Raw genomic sequence first — 25570 nt, forward strand, 5'->3', positions numbered from 1 at the left:
ACTAAATAAGCCCCCAAAAATGTTAGTATTATGCGACAAAAGACACCAGGAATAAAAGAAATGGAAATCTTGTGAAAGATTTGTTAAATCAAATGACGTTTTTAGGCCCTGCAACCTTTGCAAGCGTACATTAGTCAATTCATTCAAAAGTGAAAAATAATTTTGCATTGGCGCAAACTCAGCAAAATGTAAAGTGATGTTTTGGACATGTTTGATAATGATTTAGTTGCCACACTTGGGGTTGCTGTTGCTCACTGTTGTTTCAAGCGTTGCTAACCGACTTTGTGTGAACGCTCAGACCCGTGCAAAATTAGAGGGAACATTGAACCTACCCACACTTATTACAGGGTTTAGCTACATTGAGTCCCCTCTGGTGTTGTTGGGGTATGCATTTCTTAATAAACTTCTTATATTGACTACGATGTTTTTTCTTTTGTTTTAATAAGGCGCAGCACTGAGAAGCACAGTGCATTACACGGTACAATATTGTCAATCCCGGCCATCACTAATTCTGACACTTGAACCGGAATTGAAAGGCGTCATTTCTGGCAGTGACGTCATAACACATCGCCGTGTGACGTGGTCTGTTCCAAGGCGACAGCCGCTTCCTGGCTGGTCCAGGCAGGCGCCCCAGGCCCGCTTCACACACGGGACCGTTATTCGCCTAACTTGTGTGCCCGCCTGTCCCATAATATGAATGAAACCAGCCGGCTTTGTTGCGCTGAGAAGGTGTGGCCCGTCATGTTGGGGAACAATGGAAAACATTCTGCATTCTGGTAGTTTGTGGAGGAAATTTTGATGGTGAGTTCATTTGTTTATTGTAGCTCAAGAATTAGTGAGCACTCTTTTTCCATGAGTTTATATCTAGGATGTTGATTTCATTTTTTGGGGGTAACAATTTGTTCACGTTATTTAAATGTTGGTAGCTGTCACATTTGTGTTGTGATTGGAAGTAATGGAAGCTTTGATAATGTACTCCTAGACCGAGGTTTCGAGTATCGATACGGTTCAAGTAAATACTGGTTAGTATCGATCGATACCGGTATGTTTTGCTCGGTAATGTCATGATCATTAAATAACTCCCCCCTTCCCCTTTACATTAAATTATAATTATGATAAAATCAGCTCAAAGATCTTGGGCACTAAGATGGTTCTGTTTTTATTTTTTATTTTTATTAAGTAACTCCAAAGAAAAGGGTTTGTACAGGTGCTTGAAATTCTTGAAAGTGCTTTAAGTTTCAATGTTGTGTTTTCAAGGATTAAAAGGTGCTAGGTGAAGCGTTTGTAAACGCTTGAAATGGTTTTTCAAAATATCTGCTTAAATATGACTCTGATAGTGCTCTCAGGTGGCTTTGGTTTGTCATTGCATTCTGTCTTTTCCCATGCAGATGGCATTCGTTTGTACACCATTGTCCTATTAGGCGTTATTGTTAAGTCAAGTAATGTTTATTTGTATAGCCCTTAATCACAAAGAGTCTCAAAGGGTAATGATAAATGGTAAATGGTCTGCATTTCTATATCGCTTTTCAAGTCAAAGAAGACCTCCCAAAGGGCTTTACAATGTGCTTCACACTTACCCATTCACACACACTCACACACAAATAGCGGTCATGCAGCCATGCAAGGCGCCGTCCTGCTTATTGGGGGCATTAGGGATTCAGTGTCTTGCCCAAGGACACTTCGACATATAACACGGAGGAGCCGGGAATCGAATTTGCGATTTCCTGATCCCAAGAAGGCTGCACGGACCACAGATTATTGCAAACCACAGACTATTATGACACATCCCCTGATCTAAAACCTACATGAGGTCAAATAATACACAGATATTGTCAACATGAAATATAGGTTATTCATATGCTATAGAATAGAAGTGTGTTTTAAGTTTAGATTTAAACATTTAAACTGAGGTTGCGGATCGAATCTCAGGGGGAAGAGCATTCCACAGCACCGGGGCCAGAATGGAGGACGTTATCGAACCTGCGGATCTCTTCTTGGCTCTTGAGATCACTAATAGACAAGCACTTAGTAGACCAGTTATTGCCACCTAATGTTCACGCCCAAGAGGACTGGTGCATGCTATATCTAAACAGGGCACTATGAAATGTATGTACGTGCAAGGTATACTTTTTGATTATGAACATTTATTGAAGGCCATGCAATAAAAATAAAAGTGGTGTCCGTAACTTCTAAATATTCTACTCGACGATGCCATCTTCTGGCTGAAATCCTCATTGCAGCCTCTGTCAAGCAGGTTTTATGGCGCGTGCAAGTACGTGTCTGTCTTAGACACGCTCAAATAAATTTTTCTTTTTCCCCTCTTTCTGGGGGTTTGGGTTGAGATTTGGACTGTATTTTAAAGTATTTTTCCTACTTTCACTATTTTCATCCTGGAAAAATAAACCCAGCACAAGCCTGAAATCATTCTGCTCCCCCCCTTGCCTCCTTTCCTCCACATGAATACATTGCATGGCCGAAACACAGATGTTAAGAGTAAGATACATATAATTGTCATTTTTACACTTCTAGATTTGTCTCAAAAACGGGTCCATATTGATGAGAATTGTGGTTGCTGCAATAATGGTTCATAGCCAATGTTTTAATTGATGCCAGTTAAAAAAAAATCAACATCCTTTCCTTTTAAAATATGTCTCATCAAATTTTTTTTGTAAATGTACAGTTTTGAGGAGTTATAATCAAATTATTTGTTTTTCTATTTAGTATTAACAAAAAGTTTAAACCAAAAATTCCACCCAACGCTGCCCCACTCTCCAAAAATTCAAAAGCTGTTTTTATTTATTCAGTAATTGTCAGCAGCCCAGAGCAAATATGTGGTATTATCATGCAGATTTATCCGCATCCTATTTAAATAAATCTGTATGTTTGTACTTCAATGTGTGTTCAAAACACGATTTTTTTCATTGTTTTTTTTTAACTAGATACATGTGCACATGCTATTAATATGCAACCACATAAATAATGCTATAAGTATTATTATAAACAAAAATATATGAGAAGGATATCATTTACACATTTCATCAATCATGGCTTTATGATACGTAATTTTTTTTAGACTTAAGCAAATGATTCACTTTGTTTAAAATAAGCTGCCAAACAAACAAGTTACCAGACTTTACTGTTTGTTATAATACTGTACACAATATCCTAAATCACGCTTAGGTGGCTCTAAGATCGGGCAAGACTGGGAATTTTAGTATCAATCCTATCTAAGTAAACGCATGGTAGTATTAATAAATTAATTAACCGATCTGATACAAATACTTTTACTCTGAAATGTCATGATCATTGAATAATTTAACCATTTCCCTAAGCTAGTTTTGTATTTACGATAAACAGAATATTTTAGGTACTAAAATTTTAAATTTTAATACAAACTTTAAGTCAAGTCAAGTCAAGTCAAGTCATTTTTATTTGTATAGCCCTAAATCACGAAGAGTCTCAAAGGGCTTCACAGATTGTTACACTACAGGGAGTGCAGAATTATTAGGCAAGTTGTATTTTTGAGGATTAATTTTATTATTGAACAACAACCATGTTCTTAATGAACCCCAAAGTCTTATTAATATCAAAGCTGAATATTTTGGAAGTTGGAGTGGGGCTTTTTTAGTTTTAGCTATTTTAGGAGGATATCTGTGTGTGCAGGTGACTATTACTGTGCATAATTATTAGGCAACTTAACAAAACACAAATGTATACCCATTTCAATTATTTATTTTCATCAGGGAAACCAATATAACAGCTCAACATTCACAAATATACATTTCTGACATTCAAAAACAAAACAAAAACAAATCAGTGACCAATATAGCCACCTTTCTTTGCAAGGACACTCAAAAGCCTGCCATCCATGGATTCTGTCAGTGCTTTGATCTGTTCACGATCAACATTGCGTGCAGCAGCGACCACAGCCTCCCAGACACTGTTCAGAGAGGTGTACTGTTTTCCCTCCTTGTAAATCTCACATTTGATGAGGGACCACAGGTTCTCTATGGGGTTCAGATCAGGTGAACAAGGAGGCCATGTCATTAGTTTTTCTTCTTTTAGACCCTTTCTTGCCAGCCACGCTGTGGAGTACTTGGATGCGTGTGATGGAGCGTTGTCCTGCATGAAAATCATGTTTTTCTTGAAGGATGCGGACTTCTTCCTGTACCACTGCTTGAAGAAGGTGTCTTCCAGAAACTGGCAGTAGGACTGGGAGTTGAGCTTGAGTCCATCCTCAACCCGAAAAGGCCCCACAAGCTCATCTTTGATGATACCAGCCCATACCAGTACCCCACCTCCACCTTGCTGGCGTCTGAGGCGGACTGGAGCTCTCTGCCCTTTACCGATCCAGCCACGGGCCCATCCATCTGGCCCATCAAGACTCACTCTCATTTCATCAGTCCATAAAACCTTAGAAAAATCTGTCTTGAGATTTTTCTTGGCCCAGTCTTGACGTTTCAGCTTGTGTGTCTTGTTCAGTGGTGGTCGTTTTTCAGCCTTTCTTACCTTGGCCATGTCTCTGAGTATTGCACACCTTGTGCTTTTGGGCACTCCAGTGATGTTGCAGCTCTGAAATATGGCAAAACTGGTGGCAAGTGGCATCTTGGCAGCTGTACGCTTGACTTTTCTCAGTTCACGGGCAGTTATTTTGCGCCTTGGTTTTTCTACACGCTTCTTGCGACCCTGTTGACTATTTTGAATGTAACGCTTGATTGTTCGATGATCACGCTTCAGAAGCTTGGCAATTTTAAGAGTGCTGCATCCCTCTGCAAGACATCTCACTATTTTTGACTTTTCAGAGCCTGTCAAGTCCCTCTTCTGACCCATTTTGCCAAAGGAAAGGAAGTTGCCTAATAATTATGCACACCTGATATAGGGTGTTGATGTCATTAGACCACACCCCTTCTCATTACAGAGATGCACGTCACCTGATATGCTTAATTGGTAGTAGGCTTTCGAGCCTATACAGCTTGGAGTAAGACAACATGCATAAAGAGGATGATGTGGTCAAAATACTCATTTGCCTAATAATTCTGCACTCCCTGTATATTACACAAACTATTTTCAACCGACAAGAGGAGTAGGTTATTCGTATGCAATGGAGTAGAAGTGAGTTTTAAGTTTAGATTTAAACATTTCCACTGAGGTTGCAGATCGAATCTCAGGGGGAAGAGCATTCCACAGCACCGGTGCCCGGATGGAGAACGCTCTCGAACCAGCAGAAGACTTCTTTGCTCTCGGGATCATCAGAAGACCAGCACTCTCAGATCGTAGGCTTCGGCCCGGGACATAGTGGCAGATCAGATCTGAAAGATAAGAGGGAGCAAGTCCATGTATGATCTTGTACAATACCAAGAGAACCTTGAAGTCACATCTTTGGCTAACTGGGAGCCAATGCAGGTTAGCCAAAATCGGTGTTATGTGATCGTACTTTTTTGTCCTGGTTAAGAGCCTCGCTGCGGCATTTTGTACTAGCTGAAGAGACTTGATTCTGGACTTCGGGAGACCGGAGAGTAGTGCATTGCAGTAATCGAGACGGGAGGTAACAAATGCATGAATTATTGTTTCCGCATCAGACTGAGACAGTATTGAACGGATTTTAGCAATGTTGCGAAGATGGAAGAAGGCAGTTCTAGTAATTTGTTTTACATGCATCTCAAAGGATAGTTCAGGGTCAAATATGACACCTAAATTTTTAACTGAGTCACTCTGTGTGATGTGACATTTGTCAATGTTCACAGCAGTTTTTGAGAATAAGTCCCGGCATTTAGAAGGACCAATGACTAACATTTCAGTCTTTTCAGAGTTAAGACGCAAGAAGTTGAGTGACATCCACTCTTTTATCTCAGTGAGACAGGCCTCCAAATTTCCACAGTTTAGTGTGGAAGATTCCTCCAACGGAAGATATAGTTGAGTGTCGTCTGCATAGCAATGGAAGCTGATATTGTACTTGCGAATAATATCACCCAACGGAAGCATGTAAATGTTGAAAAGTAGGGGGCCGAGCACTGAACCCTGCGGAACACCGCAGGTAACATTAAAGGGCTCAGATGTCGTTTCACCATATTTAACACAGTGTGTCCTATCTGAGAGGTAGGATTTGAACCACGAGAGGACAGCTCCTGAGAGACCAATCCATTTTTCCAACCGTTCTAGTAGGATATTGTGGCGCACTGTGTCAAAAGCAGCACTAAGATCCAGCAGCAGCAAAAGTGATGAAGCGCCAGAATCCATTGACATTAGGAGATCATTTGTTACCTTGATCAGAGCTGTCTCAGTAGAGTGGTTAGCCCTGAATCCTGATTGCATGGATTCAAAAAGGTTATTCTCCGATATGAAAGCATTCAGCTGCTGTGCCACTACTCTTTCGAGTACTTTAGAGAGGAAAGGTAGGTTTGACACAGGTCTGTAATTACTTAATATTTCTGGATCAAGGTTGGGTCGTTTCAGTGTGGGTTTAATAACGGCGGACTTAAAAGCTGCTGGAACTACACCTGAGGAGAGTGATGTATTTATAATATTTAGAACTGAAGGCCCAAGGACGCTAAAAAGACTTTTAATAAGTGAACCTGGGAGCGGGTCGAACTGGCAAGTTGTCGGTTTGGCCGCATTCACCACTTGTTTGAGATCATCAAGTGACAGTTCACTAAAACCGGCCATTTTCCCAGGGCAGCCACCCTGTCGTGCATCTGTAAATTTCAGTCCTTTAATACGTGTGGTACTAACAATTTCTTTTGCAATTTCTTCCTGTATGCATTGAATCTTCTTAGTGAAGAAGACCATTAAGTCCTGAGCAGAGTGTGTCGAACTGTCTGCGATAGGCTGTTGCCTTGTAAGCGATGCTACAGTGTCAAAAAGGGCTTTGGGGTTGTTCTTTTGAGACGCAATCACCTTCGAAAGGTAGGCCGATTTTGCAGAGGCAAGGGCCGCTTTATACTTTAACAAGCTGTCACACCAGGTTTGATGGAAAACCTCAAGCTTGGTAGCGCGCCATTTTCTCTCCCATTTCCTGCATTCTTTTTTAAGGGTTCTAGTTTCATCAGTAAACCAAGGTGTGCGTCTTTTAGGACGTGATTTTAGTTTTATGGGCGCTATTGAATCCAGCACACTAGTCAGGGTGGTATTGAACTCATTCATGAGTGAGTCAATCGAGCCATTGTATTTAGGAAAGGACGCAACTGCTCCAGGAAGGAGTTCAAAGAGCTCAGAAACTGTGCCAGTGCTTATATTGCGTCCGCTAGATCCCTCAGCTTTATTAACTTTACATTTAGTTAGCACCTCAAATGTCACTAAATAATGATCAGAGATAACAGTAGTACACGGTAGCACCATAATGTTTGAGGTTAAAACTCCTTGAGTCAGAATCAAGTCTAGCGTGTTCCCATTTTTATGGGTTGGCAAGTCAACCAGTTGAGTAAAACCAAATGCATCAATTAGAGAACTAAACGCAATAGTAAGTGAACTGTGTGGGGAGTTCATATGAATGTTAAAGTCTCCCATAATTATAATTTTGTCTGCATAGGTTACTAGTTCAGACAAAAGTTCAGCAAATTCGTCTAAGAAAGTTGTGTATGGCCCAGGTGCACGATAGATAGTTATTACATCAATTGACAATTGAGGGGACCGCATCACAAGAGCCTCAAACGTTTTGTAATTATTAGAGGTACGTGTATTAAATTTGAGCGATTTTTCAGAGATTAGCGCAACACCACCACCCCTTTTCAGTGTGCGTGCTATATGACTACTCTCGTAGTCTGGGGGAGAGGCATAATTTAGCGCTAAGTGCTCATCCGGGCGTAACCACGTTTCACAAAGACCCATACAGTTAAGTTTATAATCACGAATAATGTTATCAACAAGTAAAGCTTTTGGAGCAAGCGATCTAATATTTAACAGACCAAATTTCAGCTTTGCTGAATCATTTGACTTAGCTGAACTCTTTGTAGTCTTTGTCGAGATCTTCAAAAGCTCCCGGCGTTGTGGCCGCTCGTGAGCGCTGAGTTCAAAGCGTCGGTTGTCCGGCGAGGAATGAATGGTGGAATTAGTTACATCCTCGCGTCCATCTTGCTGCTTGGACTTCACACGCTTCACACATCTACCTGCACGGCAACCACGTTTCTGTTTTCTTTCTTTACGGGGCCGCCGCCGCCGTTTTTTAAGAGGAATAGCTGTCCACAAGGATGCCGGGTCTCTTTGAAGTTCGCTCGGTATATCATGGGCGGTATAAAAAGTGCCCGAATAATCGAAATTTAGACGCCCACCCAACCGAATAAGTTCGTCCCTACTGTAAGTGTTTTTGGCCACACATGTGTCCAAAAGTGAAAGCAAAAAAGACAAGAGAACGGCAATAAATAGAAGATTAGCTGGAGAGCTCGCCGCAAGCATGTATCCATGCGCAGTCGCCATCTTTTTGAAGATAACTGACCATAATGAATAAATAATGATAAACATTTTTGTTAAGAGATTTCAAAGAATAGTAAATTTGATACTAAAAACACCCTATTTAGAAATTAATAGCCATCTTTTATAATTTGCCTGATAGTTGTTTTTTTTTTTTTAAGTTGATCACAAGTCCAGAAACAGACATTCATCATTGGATTTTGAACTTGCAAGGAGAACAGTAGAGCACCCAACCCCCAGATAAGAAAATCCAGCGTAGTCTAAAACATCCTCCCCTGTGCCTTTTTTCTTTTCAAAGCAGATCAACCGTGCGCTCGCATTGACTCGTTTTTTAAGATTTCCTTTTTGTCCTCTGCATTGCAACCTCTCTTGAACCATTCCTGTGCTCAATGTGCTCCCGTGGCATTTTTATATCATGCATATTGACACTCTCCATAGTCATTAACATCAATTTTTCTTTAGTTAATCCCACTTGCACGAATCTCTGTCATCTAGAGCAAGTGAGGAAGCGGTGGCTGTGGTGATGGTGTTGGACTCGAGCGTAGTCTTCATGGATCATGTCGAGGTTGAGCAGACGGGGAGCGCCGGGGACCATTTGGAACTGGAATCCAAAAAGTCCAAGGCGGCCGTCAAAGCCGGGAGCTGCAGCGGTGGCACCAAAACGAGGGTGAGACCTCAGGGGGGAAGGCGTAAAGCTTGCAAGCAGGCGAAGGCTCCACCAAACGGGATGCCGGTTCAGAACGACACAGAACAAACGGCCAAGAGCAAGTCCGCGTCTAAAGCGGGTAAGGCTGCAGAGTAAAATAATTTTAATAATCGCTGAATCCATTATTTTTTCAATTGTACAATAAATTTGATTTTTCAAAAACCCTTTTTAAATTTTCTCCTCTACTGATGTTTTCGACCGATAAAAGACACAAAACAACAGGATATTCTTTTAAATAAAACACTTAAAAAAGTTTTTGTACATATCGCATAACAATAAACCATAATACATACAAATGCATGCTATACACCTGCAAAGATGTTAGATACTATTTTTATAAATTGCAAAAAAATTGAGACAACATTGGAGGAGAATGCCAATACTTGTCATGTCATCTTATTGTACATTGAATGTTTTAAACACCACTTTGAGTTGCATTTCGGCGTATATAAATTTGGATTTCAATCAAGATCAGTGTTTCTCAACTGGTGAGTCGGTGCCCAAAATTTGGTCGGTGATCTATTTTCAATTTGTATTGTCAATTCTAAGCAAATATAATAATGACTAAGGTTCATTTAAACCACTTAACAATAGATGGTTATAATTCCCTGCAATTGTGAAATGACACCCTCTATTTCACACCATAGAAAAAGACAGATCAAGTTTGTTTAGACCTGTGGACATTTCCAAACGCAGATACAGCGAAGAATATATGAGCTATGTATGGATTATTTTATTCCGGTACAGCTCTCTGGTGGGTCCACTTAGAAAATCCCTCTTAATTTATGGCAGCTGGCATTAGTTAATATGGCATTGTCCAATGAAGCATCGTTGCCACCTACGGGTCGTGTCCAAGGGGACAGGTGTATGCAGGACCTAAACACGGCACTATGAAATTTGCAAGCATTAAGAATCAATTATGACCATTTATTATGGGCCGTGCGAAAAATACGTTAGCGTTTCCTAGTGGTATTTGGTTGAACTTACTGCATCTGAAAATGTAAGCAAAATATTATTGTCTTTTTTACCAAACAGCGAGATTTTCACGATTTACTCATTGTCTAAAAATCATATGTCTTGATTAATGCACACGAAAGATTAATATTGCATAACTAAATCATAGTTTTTTTCTGGCTATGCAAAATACATGATTCACACCCAATTTCTTTTTTAAATGTTACTAGAGAAATTGAAATATTGGCCTTGAAATTCCTAAAAAAGTGCTTAATTTGGCATGTAAAAAGGAACAAACCCTAAGTGTTGCATAAATCGCACGGCACAGCCATTTGATAATCAATTTTGTGCTTTTAATAATGGATTATATAAATTTGTTGTTGCAGCTCTTAAAGCGCCTACCGCTTCCAGGCCTCCTCCTCTCCGTCAGCCCGTCAACCCGGAGGCGACGCCTCGTCGGCCGGTTCGAAAGTCTCAGCAGCTGATGCAACCGGCATGGCGAATAGGGTCGGCCGCCCCTTCGCCGCCAGCTCGAAGCCTGACCAATCTCAGCCTGACCAATCTCAGCCTGAGCGACGGGGGTTGGATGCGCCGCAGCGGCAGCACATGCTCCATCAACCGGTCCCTGGGATTGCGTGCTAGACAGGGGCAACTGCGAAGCGCCATGTCGCTCCCGCACATCATGAAAGGCGCGGGAAGCAACACGTTGCCCCCGTCGCCCACCTCACCCAAGCCTTGTCTGCTTGTCGCTCTCAGGCCTCTGAACCTTGAGCAGGAGAAACAGAAGTTCTTCGAGTCGGATTACAAGTACGAGCCTCAATTTGAGTACGCTCAGTCTGACAATAAATCCGTGCTGGACAAGTACAGTGAGGGGTCTGGCCTCTTTCTCGAACAGGTATATCACAATCCTAAAGGTAATCCCAAATTCTTGAACATGCAAAATTAGAGGAAATAGTACCTGCTCTTTGAATAAATTTTATGCTTATTTCATTGGTATATTCCAATTATTTTCAGAGATAATGTATTTTGAAGACAGCCTGTCTTTGTCATCCTGAGCTGTGAAGTCATCGGAGAACAGGGTTCGTACGGGTGCTGGAAATCTTCGAAAATGCTTGAGTTTTCATGAGTGTCTTCGAGGATTGGAAAGTGCTTCACTTTTGGGCCGAGTGCTTTAGAATGCTTGAAACGGTTTTCATGTTTCTCAACTAGTCTGCTTAAAAATGACATCACTGCTCTCTGGTGGCTTTTCTCTGCCATTTTTACCCATGTGATAGACTGCAGCTGATTTTACTTTGTATGGCATTGTCTTATGAAGCGCCATCCCCTTCTTCAGGGTTGCGCCCAAGAGGACAGGGCCCTATAAAATATGTATTAGTACATTGATTACGTTTCAATTATGAACATTTATTATGGGCCATGCGAAAAATTAAGTATCCCAGAGGTAAATTGTAATGGCAAGAACTTCCTGAAACTACATGGGGAAAGATTTATCTCAAAAACATTTATTGTTCAAATCCACAAATGTATTTGCGTTTTTTCTCAAGATCTAAAAGTCACATCTTGATAAATGCACACACAAGATCAAAAATCGCATCCGTAGATATATTTGTGGCTGCAGAATACTTGATTCACACTGGATTTCTTCTTTTAATGATAATGGAGAAAGTTGAGAAATTTTCTTTAAAAGTCCTTAACATGTGCTTGAATTTGGCCTTGAACAAGGTGTGCGAACCCTGGGAGGAACCCTTGAACCCGAGAAAGCCAGTCGCCGTATTGTTTCCCGTGTTAATTAGTTGAAGAATACCTAGGAGTTGTGTCAAAAGGGGATACAGTAATGTCACGACAAAGGCAGAGCAAAAACTAGCACAAAAAAACAGATGGAGAGCCGCCGAGAGGAAGGTTAACCTGGACCAGTCAATGAAAGGTGGCTACAGCCTCAGTGGGAAAAAATGAGGCTGGCCAACCAAACAACGCGCAGTGAGCAGCTAGGCTAACCGGGAACCAACATAGAAAAGCGGCAAAGGTTATGGCGGCAAATTCAAAGACGGCTGGGAATAATACATGGGACATGGCAAAATTGGCACCAACGCCAGGTTAGCCAGCCATACAACACCCTGTTGTCAGCCAAGGAGCACCAACAGGGAACAAACAAAACAGGAAAGTCCTCAGCAGCCCTGACGCTAACTGGGAGCTATATTTAAGTATACAATGAAAGGTTTGTGCTATTTAGAGCAGATATAGTAAAATATATGTAACCATTTCTCAAAAAAAAAGAAAACCCTAACCCTCTAGAGGAAACAAGTGAGATGAGTCAATTTTTAGACTAGATTTCTCTAGTCCTCCGGTGCCTGGAATACTTTGCAATATAGTTGTGTGCCTAATTGAAAAAACAATGTTTGGGAATACCTTTTAAAAAAAGAAGATAATGGTAACTTGTCAACACTTGAGCTGTTTCTGTGTTCCTGCAGGCAGTCGGAATCATGGAGTGCGTCCTGAACAAGTTTGGGACCTATGAGACCTTTGAGGAGGTCACAGGTGGGGCTGTACTTCCCAAGAGTCAGGTGTGGGCCACTGTCCGGAAATATTTGCAAAAGGAAGGCTGTGTGGGTGAGGTAAGGGTAAAAAGTAACCAGGGGTTTCCTTGGCTGAAATTCATGTAGAGGTTGTACCATCAAAACTAGGGATGAGCAGATATCAATACTAGGGGGGTATTGCACGTAACCAAGACCAGGATTATATATGGATTAAGGAGGGATAAGTTTACTGCCTTGGCTGAATTTTGCTAGAAGTTGGTTGCAAGAAAACAGCTCAGTTACTATAATTATTTATTTTTTACAGCTAGCCTGCCCACCAGACTCACAACCAGGCTAAGATTATCCCCAGAGATACACCTGGAAATTCTTCTGTCAATCATGTAAAAAATGAATTGGTTTTATTGCATATCTTTGGACTTTCTTGATATGTTGCATTATTTGAATTATCCTTCATTGAAAATTTACGTACAGTATATGCTATATTGTCAACAAAGTTGACTGAATAATGGCAACAATTTTATGTCAAGTCATTTTTTTTACTCATTCATTTAGCAAATTTATTGCTGTCTGGCCATTCGTTTTTTAGCCTTGACAATTACAATGCTTGACAAATTGCAGATCCTCCTCGTAACTCGATGCATTCAGTCCTCTTCTCCCGCAGTGTAGCCGGGCAAGGTGTGCCCGGTGCTGTGTGAGAAGGTAACTGAAGCCACTCAATCCATTGAGCAAATTCTCCATCCCGCAACACACAAAAAAAGAAACAGAACAATAATGGGTGGATAATAATTAAACAAAAAAAAAAGGCCGCGAAAGAAAAGCCCGGCCCAGCTCTCACAAATAAATAGCATAGAATAGTAGAATTGAATTCGAATTGTCTTTATTGCCATTGGTATCAACGTTGTAAAACATTGTGTGCAATAAGATTAGGCACTCCTAATCCTTCCTATGGTTTCTATATCTTGACTCGCATTCAATGTGTAGGTCTAGAATGATTATTTTAAATGTAAAACATGTAGCAAAGAGCATATCTGGGCAATGTATAATCCAATACTTCATCTGTCTTTTTATGGTTGGCCCTGTTTAAAAAAAAATGCATTTATTTGGATATAATGGAAGATTATTTATATATATATATATATATATATATATATATATTAGAATTTATTTTTTAAGAAAATTAAATTAAGACAGCAGTGTTGAGTACATGTACTTACTTGGCAGAAAGCAATGCTAATAACTGATCATTTAATTTGTTGACATGTATAACATTCCAATCTGGCTTTCATCAAAAATACCTGAACTACAAATCAAGGTTGTTTTTCATAAAAAAATCATAGGTCAAAAAATTTGTATTTCTTTTACATAATTGAATGCCGACTTAAGGTTGTCGTCATGTTTGTCTGGCGACTTGCTACGCTGTGCTCTGGCACTGGTGTTCAATCGCATTAGACAATAAAGTGCCATTTAATGGTCAAATATTACACACTAGGGCTTAAAGCTTATGTGTGGTTTGACAATGATAAAGGTAAGGGCAAATGATCAACGTTTTCTGTTAAATGTCTGTAGAAAAACGCTGCCTTTGGTTGAGGAGATTATCATAATAATGACTTAAGGATATGTGTGGGTTTATTTTTAGGTTGTGGTGCGTCTGTCTGACGAGCTGCTTTCGCAGGCCGTCATGATGGTGGAGAGCTGTCGTCCCACTCTCACCATCAACCTGGCCGGAGCTCGTCAGCACTGGCTGGAGGGGATGCTGAGACATGAAATAGGTCAGTTTACACAAGCTCACTCCTGATTGTTTCTTTAGGTACATTTTTCTCCACCGGTTTTGTGCTTGGTTTTGTTGTATAATTCTTAGTCTAGCAATATTACCAATGCTGCCTTTTTAAATCCCTGCATGTAGTGGAAGTGTATTCCTCAAAGGATTTTTGTGAATAACTTTGAGAAAATAAACCAATACAAAATACATCAAATAATATCCACCTACTAAATTTTTATGTAGGGAGTCGTCAGACTTGGGTTCAAGATTTTAATTTCTGGACCATTCTGGACGAATCCATTAAATGCTTAGTGACAGACAAATAACCCAGTTTACATGTTTTTTGTGAGCAATCCGATTAGCTGGTTCAGAAGGCTAGCACGGCGACACCATTACATAAATAGACCTTTCCGCATTTAACTTTTGACATTGAAAAAGGATGATTTTATTCACGTCACTCTTTAAAATCCACAAAGTATGGCACTTGTTTCTTCCTTCCAAAAGTGTGCTCCATTGCTGCATCCCATTTACAAGTTGTGGTCGAAAAATCTTATCAATCATCGGCTTCCCTCAGAATTAAATATGCTACAGACAAAAGGAAAAGCTTGCCCCACACTTTGTTTTCTTGGGAAACTCCTATGGTTTATGATGATCTTGAATGCACCACAGTTTTTCATGCAAGCCGACCTGTATTGGCAAGAGTACAGTCTCCATGTAAAAAATAAATATGGCAAGAGAAGAACATGGTTATCCGAGGTTGGCTCAAGGGGGGCATCAGCCTCAGCAAGGCAGCTCAGGCTTCCATGTCCCCAGCCACTTTGTCGAGCTAATTCTACAGGATCACAAGGCTTTCCCTGGCCAGCTTAGAGACGTAGTCTCTCCAGCATGTACTGGGTCATCCCTGGAACATCTACCGAGGGAGGGCTACCGGAGGCATCGTTACCGGATGCCCCAGCCACCACATATAGCACTTCTCATTGTGGAGGAGCAGCTGCTCTACACTGGATGACCGAGCTTCTCACCCATCTTTAAGGGTGAGCCCAGGCACCCTGCAGGGGAAACTAATCCGAAACCTTTCCGTCACGACCCACAGTTTGTGACCATAGTTGAGCGTAGGAACTAAATTGACTGTTAAATCTAGAGTTTTGCGTTTTGGCTCTGCTCCTTTGCCACCAAAACGGACCGGTATTGATTCCACATGACAGCAGATGCTGTCAACCCTTCCATTCCATCTTAACATAGCTTGGGAACAAGAGGTCAAAATCCTTGATCTCCTTAGGGAAGGATTTATTTCCAGATCCAGATTGGGCATGCCAACCTTTTCTGGCTGAGAACCATAGTCTCAGACTGCTGTAAATTGCTCCAGCGAGAGCTGGAGAACACGGCTTGAGTATGCGAACAGCACCATATCCATTGCAAAAAACAGAAATGCAGTTCTAAAGCCCTCATACTGGACCCTTTCTACGCCACGGCTATGCCTAGAAATACATTTTATGAAGCGTATGAACATATATAAAGTGATGAAGTGATGCTCTTCTGACTTACTGATGATAGATCAGACCAAACTCTGCCACTGGTCAATCAGGGACTGAACAACCCAGATGCTTTCTGGTACTTTATATTATTAAAGATACCCCACAGGGCTTCCCGACACAGACAGTCCAGGGCCTTCTCCAAATCCACAAAACACATGTATCAATGGTCAAACTTCCATGCACCCTTTTTTCCCCAATGATGACCCTCCAGGTCCCACTGTCATTGCCTACGTAGGTCTTGAAGTCCCCTGGTATTATGAGGGACTTCCCAGTCGGAGTGCTCTGCAGCACACCGTCCAAGGACTTCAAGAAGAGTGGGTACTTCGAACGTACTCGGGTGCGTAAGCACAAACAACGGTCAGGACCTGTCCCTCCACCTGAAGGCGTAGGGAGTCTACCCTTTCATCAACCGGGGGTGAACCCTAACGTACAGGTGCTGAGCTGGGGATCAGCTAATATAACTACAATGGCCCCTGTCTCTCACCGCAGGCAACTCCAAAGTGGAATAGAGCCCAACCTCTCAAAAAGACTAGTGCTAGAGCCCAAGCTGTGTGTTAGTAAGTAGGTAAGTACAGTTATACTTAGTCAGAGCCTCTCAACCTCACACACCAGCTCGGGTTCCTTCCCCGCCAGAAAGATGACATTCCATGTCCCAAGAGCCAGCTTTTGGAGCCGGGGATTGGTGAGCCAAGGTTCTCTCCTTTGGCTGCCACCCAGCTCTTTATGCACCTGACCCCTTTAGTGAGCAATTGGAGGTCCACATGATCTCGAGCCTGTGACCAGTGGCTTGGCTATGAGGCGCTCTCTCTCTTATCCTGAATCATTTTGGCAACATTACTATTTTAGCAGACGTTTGCCAACTATGACTTTTCCTTCTGTAGTAAACAAAATTGTAGCAAGGACAATCCTAAATTGGCGCAGAGGGCTTGTACTGTTATAAATTTAAAATATCCTTCCTTGATTGTCACCGTGACCTTTATATTTCCTTTGATCAAACAAAGTTAGAATACCTTGTTCATAATTCGAGAGAAATAGTCTGGTGTTAATATAGGGTTCCTAATGATCCTTCAAAAGTCTTAAAAGGCATTGAATTCATTATTCTAAGATAAAGCCTTAATTGCCATTGAAATGTCTTAAATCCAAATGTAGAAAGGCTTAAAATATGAAGGCATTAATAAGATTTATATTTGTTTTGAACTTAAAAGATTGAGTAAAAAAAAGCATTTTTCTTACATCATGATAAAAATCATTCATGAAAGTAGCAGAAAAGTTTTTGGGGAATTAGTTGTTATCTGCCAGTTTTGACTCAAGATTTACAATAACCATCCTTTTTATGAATTTTGATGTACTTTTATTGATATTGTTTTGCTTGTTTTAATTGTGGGTTTTTTTTTGTCAACTTGGTCTTCAAAAATCTTAAATTGAACTACACTTAAGCTGTAGGAGCCCTGTAATCATGTCATTTGTATTGCTGGCGGACTCATCAGGGTAATACTGTAACTTCTGTTCTCAATTTTTTTTTCGCCAGGCACACATTATCTGCGAGGGGTCAACAATAGTCATCAGCCGTGGTCCACACCCGAGGGCAGGAAGCAGTTTGGCCTCCAGCCGGCAAACCCCACTGAGGAGGGCCTGGCCAGCCTACACAGCGTGTTGCTCCGGAAGCAACCGTACCTGTGGCGTGCAGCGCTTCTCTACTACACCGTTTTCCATGCTGGTAGCATGAGTTTCAGCCAGCTCTTCAGGCACGTGGCTCGCTTTGTTGAGCATCCAGATGTCCGCTGGGAATATTGCTTGCGAGCCAAGAGAGGACAGACAGACACTTCGCAACCAGGTGACAACACACAAAAAAATTCAACCACACATCTCCGCTACTCACAAACTAATTTGTTACTAAAATTAGGTTAGCACAAATATTAACTTGCAGCTACTACAAAATTCAGTATCCTGTGTGCTTTCGGACCCCGAGGGGAGAGATCAAATTACACCAGTTATTAAAAGTCTAAATGATCTTGGGCTTTCTGTCTGATATGCTTTTATTATATATTATATGAGGCCCTCTGGCAGCGGTTTGTTGACTGTTTCTAGGGTGAGGACTAAAACCTATGGTGAAGCAGGCTTCAGCCACTTTGGTCCTCACGTATGGAACAGTCTGCCTGAGGACATGGGGTCTGCGGGGACCCTCGATATTTTTAAATGAACACTTAAGACCCACCCTTTTTTGTTTATTTGTTTAACTTCTAACCTTTTATTGTAACATACTTTATGTCTCACTTCACGTTTTTATGTTTTGTTCTGCAGTTAGTTTTTAGTTCTTTTTTTATATTTCAATGTTTCCTTGTTTAAGGTGCCCGTACTGGTAGGGTTTGGTTCAATGGTTAAAAATCCTGAGGCTATCTGTGAGGACAAGCCTGCATCAGGTCCCTTTCCTCACAGAGTTATTCTGTGCCTTGCTATAGTTATATTTCATTTCTATTACTGTTTATTTTGTTTTTATTGTATCGTTACATTGTTTGTGTCTGTGTTTGATGTCTTTTGGGTTCTTGGTTGGGGATAAAAGAGGGGTTTTTATTGTCTTATTGTACGCTTAATGTTTTTAAACAGCACTTTGAGTGGCAATTTTGGATGTCAGCAAAGCTTAACATTTCTAATATAGATATCAAATCTAATAGCAAAGTTCCAATATTCGCGTAAACATTTTCATAAAAGTATAAATTACAACAATAATTTAAATTAGTGTTTGCATGTTGTTTCCCAGTCTATGGGTTTGATCCCCAGCAGATACAACAAAGACAAATGTTTGCCCATTTAACTAATTATTGTTTTTTATTTTTATTTTATTTTTTAAGGCTTTTATCACTTTTTCATCCTGGGGTCCCAGTCTTATCTCCTTTTTAAACAATGTTCAATAGGTTGTCAACAATGACAATAAGGAGAATTTTAATTCTCATCATTCAATGATTTGTATTGAACAAACTTTTCTCTTTTTGATAAGGGAACACATGACTGGGAGTTGAATTTCTCTCTCTCTCTCTTTCTCTCTCTCTCTCTCTCTCTCTCGCTGTCTCTCCCGCTCGCGCTCTGCTTTTGTTTCTCCTATTTCCGATTCAGATTCAGATCTACTTTATTGTCATTCTAGTACACGTGTATACAGAACGAAATGTCGATACATCTGACCCGCACAGTTTCCTTGAATGTACAGATATAAATAAAATGTTGTATTGAGTTGGAGTATTGAAGTACTAATAATATACTAAATAATTATGGCTATGTATAGTATTATACAATAGTGCAAAGAGTGCAAGAGTAGCAGCTAACCAGATGTGCAAAATGGGCAGTCAGGTAAACAAGTCACTGTACAGTAACAATAACACTGTAATACGAGGAGAACAGATGTGCAAAGGAGTGGCTAGGTATATAGAACTCCTAGTAGTGCAAAAAACAAAACAGACAAACAGATGTACAGATTAGCAGCAGTGTAGACTTACTATGTGTGTGATTTACCATTTAACAGTCTAATGGCCAGGGGGACAAAACTATTGCAGAACCTGGTGGTCCTGCACCGCACACTGCAGTACCTCTTCCCAGAGGCTAGCAGAGTGAACAGTCCTTGATGGGGGTGAGAGGGGTCCCTAATGATGTTCTTGGCTCGGGATAGGGAGCGCTTCTGGCCAATGTCCTGAATGGAGGGGAGAGAAGTCCCAATGATTTTCTTGCTGTCCTCATCACCCTCCTCACACTCCCCCTGTCCGAGGCACTGCAGCCTCCACACCACACAGGGATACAGCTGGTCAGGATGCTCTCTATGGTGCCCCTGTAGAATGTGATATAGAAAATATATATAGATAGATGAATAATCTATCTATCTCTCTATCTCTCTATCTCTCTATCTATCTATACTATATTACTCTTGTGAGAGATTTATTTCATAGCAACTTTGCAAGTTTTTGGCCACTTATTAGAATTTCAGAACCAGCCTTAATAAACATATTCAACAAAATTGACAAGCATTCTTGCCTGGCATAGCAATTAAACACACAATCTATGCCTGGTTATTGGGCTGGTTTGGAGCAGGCTCACCGAAGAAAACACATCCCCGTAGTAACAGAGCCAAACTAAAATTAACCTGCTTTCATGAAACAAACATTAGGCTAAATCCAGCCAAAAAAACACACATCCAGGCTTTATCCCTTTCTTAGTTTAGTGCAATATCCCTGAAGTGTATGTGTGAGTGGTGCCTCCTGCAGATTACTAAAACATAGTGTATGTCGCCAGAACTCAATATTTTGTTTGCTTCTACACAATACCGAAACATGTTTCGTCCACACTCCTCACCTTTTACCCTTGACCTATTTTCATGCTTAATAATTATCATTAACAACACATTTGATTCCACCCATTATTCAATTGTAATCTGTCCACTGCTCTGATGTTCATGCAACTTGAATGCTATGTTTACAGGCTGCTTTAGTAAAGACCAAGTTTATTTAGATGGGATCCTGCGGATACTTCGGCATCGAAGGAACATTGACTTCAAGATGTTGACCTCATTAGGAAAGGTCTGTGTTGTTACCTTTATGCACCAACTATACAGGGTGTTCCAAAATCCTGGGGCACATTTTGACATTGAATATCTCAGGAACTATTAAGGATGTAAAATCACATGTGGTAAATTCAAGAAAGCTTGTAATCTCAATTTTTACATGGGATGTTAGAAAATGTTAAATGTGAGCACCTTTGGTCACTCGACACACATCAACCCAAGAGTCAAATTCTTGCCAAACGTGTCCCAGCATTGCATAGTCAACAGCATCTGTTATCTGTGCCTGTTATTTGACCAATCCCTTCCCAAATTCCCACAAAAAGAAATCACATGGCAGAAGATCTGGGTAGCCAGGACATGAGATTGTGATCATTCTGCAATCCCTCTGTCTGGCAGTGTTGTGTTCAGAAACTGTCTAACCCTGAGTCTCCTATGTGGTGGCGCCTCATCCTGTTGGAAAATGAAGTCACACGACTCTTTCTCATTTAATTAATCTATTATTAAAAGTTTTCCACTATGTCTGGTTACGTCTCAACATAGACTTTTGCCTTTATAAAGAACAATGGTCCATAAACCGCTTTCTTCGAGATAGCACAAAACACTGTCACCTTTTTAGAATCTTGCTGATGCTCAAGGGTTTTCAGTACCCTACATGCAGGTGTTGTTCTTGTTAACATTGTCATTTAAGTGGAAAGTTGCCTTATCCCTAAAAGAAGCTTGTCATCAAATCCTTCATTTTTCATCTTCTGTTGCATTCCAATGCAAAAGTCATGATCAGGTGGTTTATCAATTTCCTTCAACTTTTGTATTAGCTGTAGCTTGCAAATTTTTTTCACAAATCAGTTGTTTAAGTTCCCTATTGGGTCTTCTGATCAACTTTTAGGGGCTCCACTGGAAAGCAGTTCAAACTTCAATCACATCTTCTGAAGTTGAGGGCCGTCCTTTTCTGTTAGCTAGGCATAAGCACCCATCGGTTTTAAATTTACCAAGCGATCTCTATTTGGACTTCCTCTCTCGTGTCCCCTTTTTGAATTTTCTGCAAAATACACATTGAAGAACAATTCATGATCAGTTTTTGCATATTCAAGTAAACAAAATGCCTTTTCTACTTGAGTGAAAGCAATTAATGGGTCTGAAACGTTACAAAATTAATAATAGCCTTTTAAAAAACCTTATGTAATTAGCCTCAATATGGTACAAGTTTTATCTTACTACTGTTCATATTTAAGGAGATATGAGGACTTCAAATGTGCCCAAGACTTTTGGATTAGCCTGTATCGTGACACATATTTTGATATAAACAGGAGCTTTTTAATGGATGTTGCACTCTTTCTCACTGACACACATTTTCCAACTTTATTACATAGAAATTTAACACCATTTTACAAAGGGCAATTACAAAACAAAACAAAGGATTCTCTGTGAATGATTACAGTTCTTCGGGAGAAAATCAACCTAAAAATACTGCAAAAAATAAATTAATTTTTAGTTCTTTCAATAGCTGTCACTACTTGTGAATTTCTCAACCTACGTGTATTTTAAGAAATATTTCTTCTAGTTCATGTATTTTTTCTCATTATTTAAATATATATATATATATATATATATATATATATATTTTTCAATTATTGATTTTTTCTAATAGGAAGAGCTAAATAAAACATACTGTCCCTTTGAATTGAGCGAACATTTTGACATTTCCCCCCAATGAGAATTTAACTTTTTACACGTTGCAAAAATGGAATCTTACAACATTGGCAAAATAAATGGCCCATTTAAAGTTTATTTTTTTAATTTTAAGATTTTTAAATTTTAAGATTTCTTTATATTTGTTTTTCTAGTAAAATAGAAACATTCTGAAAACAATTAATTACTTCAGGTAAAGTTTTGCTATGTTTTCCCAATCTTGTGAAAATATCTTCTGTTAGATAATTTTGACAAGGTTAAGGATGATTTTATTTCTCATCTCATCTCATTAGCCGCACCGCTTATCCTCAGTAGGGTCGCGGGGGGTGCTGGAGCCCATCCCAGCAGTCATCGAGCAGTGGGCAAGGGAAACCCTGAACTGGTTGCCAGCCAATCGCAGGGCACACAGGGACAGACAACTCGCTCGCTCATTCACACCTAGAGACAATTTGGACCGGCCACTCCACCTGAAATGCATGTCTTTGGAATGTGGGAGGAAACCGGAGTGCCCGGAGGAAACCCACGCAAGCACGGGGAGAACATACAAACTCCGCACAGTAAGTCCGGTAGCTGGATTTGAACCCACACAGGAGGTTCCCAAGACCTTAAAACTGCCGCACACGCGCTAACCTCTGCGCCGCCGTGTTACCCCGATTTCATTCCTAAATTGTTGAAAAAATGAAATATTTCTCAATAACAGAGAAAAAAATCATACTTAAAATAAGCTTGACAAGAGGGTACAATCTCTTTTTTTGCAGTGATAAAGTTTGATTTGAGCTCATTTCTGCTTTAGAAACTTGGGCTACAATTAATTAGTACAATCATTGCTCAGCTCTCCCCGTGTATGTGACACACATTGTAGCCGTAGCTTCACTCCTCTTAGAATAAAGTAGGTTGGTTCAAAAGTGGATTAAAAAACAAGGAAACCAAATTTCCACCACTCGGTGTTTAAAAGACTACAGTTGAGTTGACTGGCACGTCACCAGTCGTGTACTGCTTTGAAACTTCAGCTAGTTTTAACACCTCTTTCATGTCTACCAAAAAGAAAAACGATTCTTCTTTTGGTGGTTCTAGGTGTCCTACGAAGATGTGGAGAAGCTGCGGCACTTGGCAGTGAAGGAGGCCGCCAGAATCCCTCATTTTATGCGTGACCCAGAGCGCTACCTTCAACATCTGGACCATATAGTTGCCGTCAACAGAGTTGATGATTTAAAGTTGAAGCAATTGGTTCCATGATTTTCCCGCATCACCAAAAGCTGGGGTAACTGCCTGTATCACATAGGAACACTGCTGTCTATATGGCACTTAAATAGACACTGTGTAGCTGTGTGGTGTCATGCAACTGAAAACGAGTGCTAGAAAGCACAAGGAAGAATTAAAAACTACTCAGAGTGATCTCATTTCTTTGCCTTTGTTTTTGGTTATTTGGGTGCCCTTAGCAGAAATATGGCAGACAATCAATTCAACTCCCTCTAGGTGAGCCTCATTTCTTATGTAGAATAGATACAAGTTCCTTGAGCTATAATTATAGTTTTTGTTAATAATGCACGTTTATATGATAGTTTTGTCATTTTGTTTGATGCATATCAATATATTTTTTTAAATGACATATTTTTCCACTAGGAGGCCTGAAAAAATACACAATGCTCTGAGTGTTTTTCATGCACAGTGTGTATTATTTAGCTATCATATAAAGATGCATTAAAAAAAATTAAAACTCTCATAGATTGAGAAATAAACATTTATTTTTCACAACATGAGGCTCACTGCGAGAGACCTGACATGATAATTCGCCATCTTTCTGCTATGGATACTCCAAAAAATAGAAACCTCACACAGGCTTTATAAAAAAGAAACAAAGAAATCAAATGGTGTTTTTTTGGTCACTTTGAGTCTCTGTATTTTGGTTTGTATTCTTCATTGTGCTTTTTAGCACTTGTATTTGGCTGAAATACTCCATACAGCGAAATGTAGTGTTCAAATAACACACACCGTCTCTTTTATAACACAAAAGGGACTTAAGCTAGCGCATCTAGCTACTGTATACTCACTTTTGTGTACTGCATTCCATGCGTGCATGTATGTAAGGCTTCTATGCTGACTCACTTTTCATTTCCTAACAATGCAATTTCACATCGATAAACATTTGAACGAGCATCGAATGAATATACGACTAGCATTGAAACATGACTGTGCAAAAAATACTGCTGCAAAATGATATGTTCATGCAATTATTTTTTTGGACCTAAAGTGAATGTGACAAACAACGGCTTTAAACATTATTTTGGAATTAGTAGTACTATTTATTTATTCATTCGTTTTCTTCGATCTTTTATAATTAAGAATGGACACCACTTGAAAGTCCTGGGCAGGGGTGATTATTATTATTTTTTTAATTAAGTGCCGGTGGCTAAAAGAAAGATTCAAAGCGTTTGTGTTATTTTGAGGATGATCTTTCCTCAGAGTTCGTAAGCGTGCTTGGAATCCTTGAAAATGTTTGAATTTTAATCTTGTGTTTTCAAGGGTTGAAAAGTGCTTTCATCTTGGGTGAAGTGCTTGTGAATGATTAAATTTGTTTTACACTGTTTCTCAGCAGTTAGACTCGATAGACCACACATTGTATAAAGAAAAATAAAACAAGCCTGCTTAAAAATGACGTTAACACAGCTCTCTGTTGGCTTCACTTTACCATTGCAATATATAAAGAGAAGTCTGTCATGAATCCATACCTGTCAACCTCTACGGCTCCATGCCCGTACAAACTGTCGTATTTTCCCGTACAAAATACAAAATAATCTTACAACATATTTTTTTTGGGGGGGGGATGATGCATGATGGGAAATCCCCAGGCGGCAAACGTATGCGGACAGTAGGCTCAAACCGCTCGCTTAGTTTGCAACGAAAAAAACGATACTGAGATAGAGGCTTCCGCGCCGAACTCCTTTGTGATAGTCGGTGTGTACCGGATGGTACCCATAATTGACAATTTTGCGTTTTTCCGTACAGATTTTATCGTACGTCGTACACGTCTTAAAATGCATAATAAACGTACTTTGTACGGCAAAAACATACAGGTTGACAGGTATGTGAATCAATCCGTAGCTCTACAGTTTGACGTTATCCGGTGCTGTCAAAGGGAATAAGAACAGAAAAAATTGATACAACATAGACCAAAAAGAGATGGCAGAAAACTAATGAAATGGGGGCACAGAAAAATCAGTGAACGATAACTGCTGATTTAATATTTGCCTTAGGATTTGTCCGGTTATCTGTTTTTTTTTCCAACTGGCAGCACACGGTGACCTCAGACAACAAGGCTATGGATTGATTCACAACGGATTCCCTTTTTACTGGAGGAAATGGAGAATTGGCTTTAAAAGTCCTTAAAAAGTGCTTAAATTCGGCCTTGAAAATATATACAAACCCTGAATACTGTTATGCGGTTTCTTA

General features: G+C 40.1%; 1 protein-coding gene across 1 annotated transcript; it reads left to right on the forward strand.

Moving 5' to 3' along the window:
- The first annotated feature begins 575 nt into the window (after nucleotides 1-575).
- kiaa0895l lies at nucleotides 576-24776 on the forward strand. Its single transcript, XM_088334079.1, has 8 exons — nucleotides 576-801; nucleotides 8899-9188; nucleotides 10450-10958; nucleotides 12532-12675; nucleotides 14234-14366; nucleotides 17420-17725; nucleotides 20353-20450; nucleotides 23195-24776. The coding sequence occupies exons 2-8, from the start codon at nucleotides 8927-8929 to the stop codon at nucleotides 23354-23356; spliced, it is 1614 nt and encodes a 537-aa protein (XP_088190205.1). The 5' UTR covers nucleotides 576-801; nucleotides 8899-8926; the 3' UTR covers nucleotides 23357-24776.
- The last annotated feature ends 794 nt before the right edge of the window (nucleotides 24777-25570 follow it).

Source organism: Urocampus carinirostris, chromosome 4 (genome assembly GCF_059441175.1).
Source record: "Urocampus carinirostris isolate Australia breed hairy pipefish chromosome 4, RoL_Ucar_1.0, whole genome shotgun sequence".
NCBI classification, from domain to species: Eukaryota; Metazoa; Chordata; class Actinopteri; order Syngnathiformes; family Syngnathidae; genus Urocampus; species Urocampus carinirostris.

Coding starts and splice junctions, on each gene's coding strand:
- kiaa0895l (XM_088334079.1), top strand. CDS start 8,927: ATGGTGTTGGACTCGAGCGTAGTCTTCATGGATCATGTCGAGGTTGAG. Junction 12,676..14,233: donor AGGAAGGCTGTGTGGGTGAG/GTAAGGGTAAAA, acceptor GTTTATTTTTAG/GTTGTGGTGCGTCTGTCTGA. Junction 14,367..17,419: donor GATGCTGAGACATGAAATAG/GTCAGTTTACAC, acceptor TTTTTTCGCCAG/GCACACATTATCTGCGAGGG.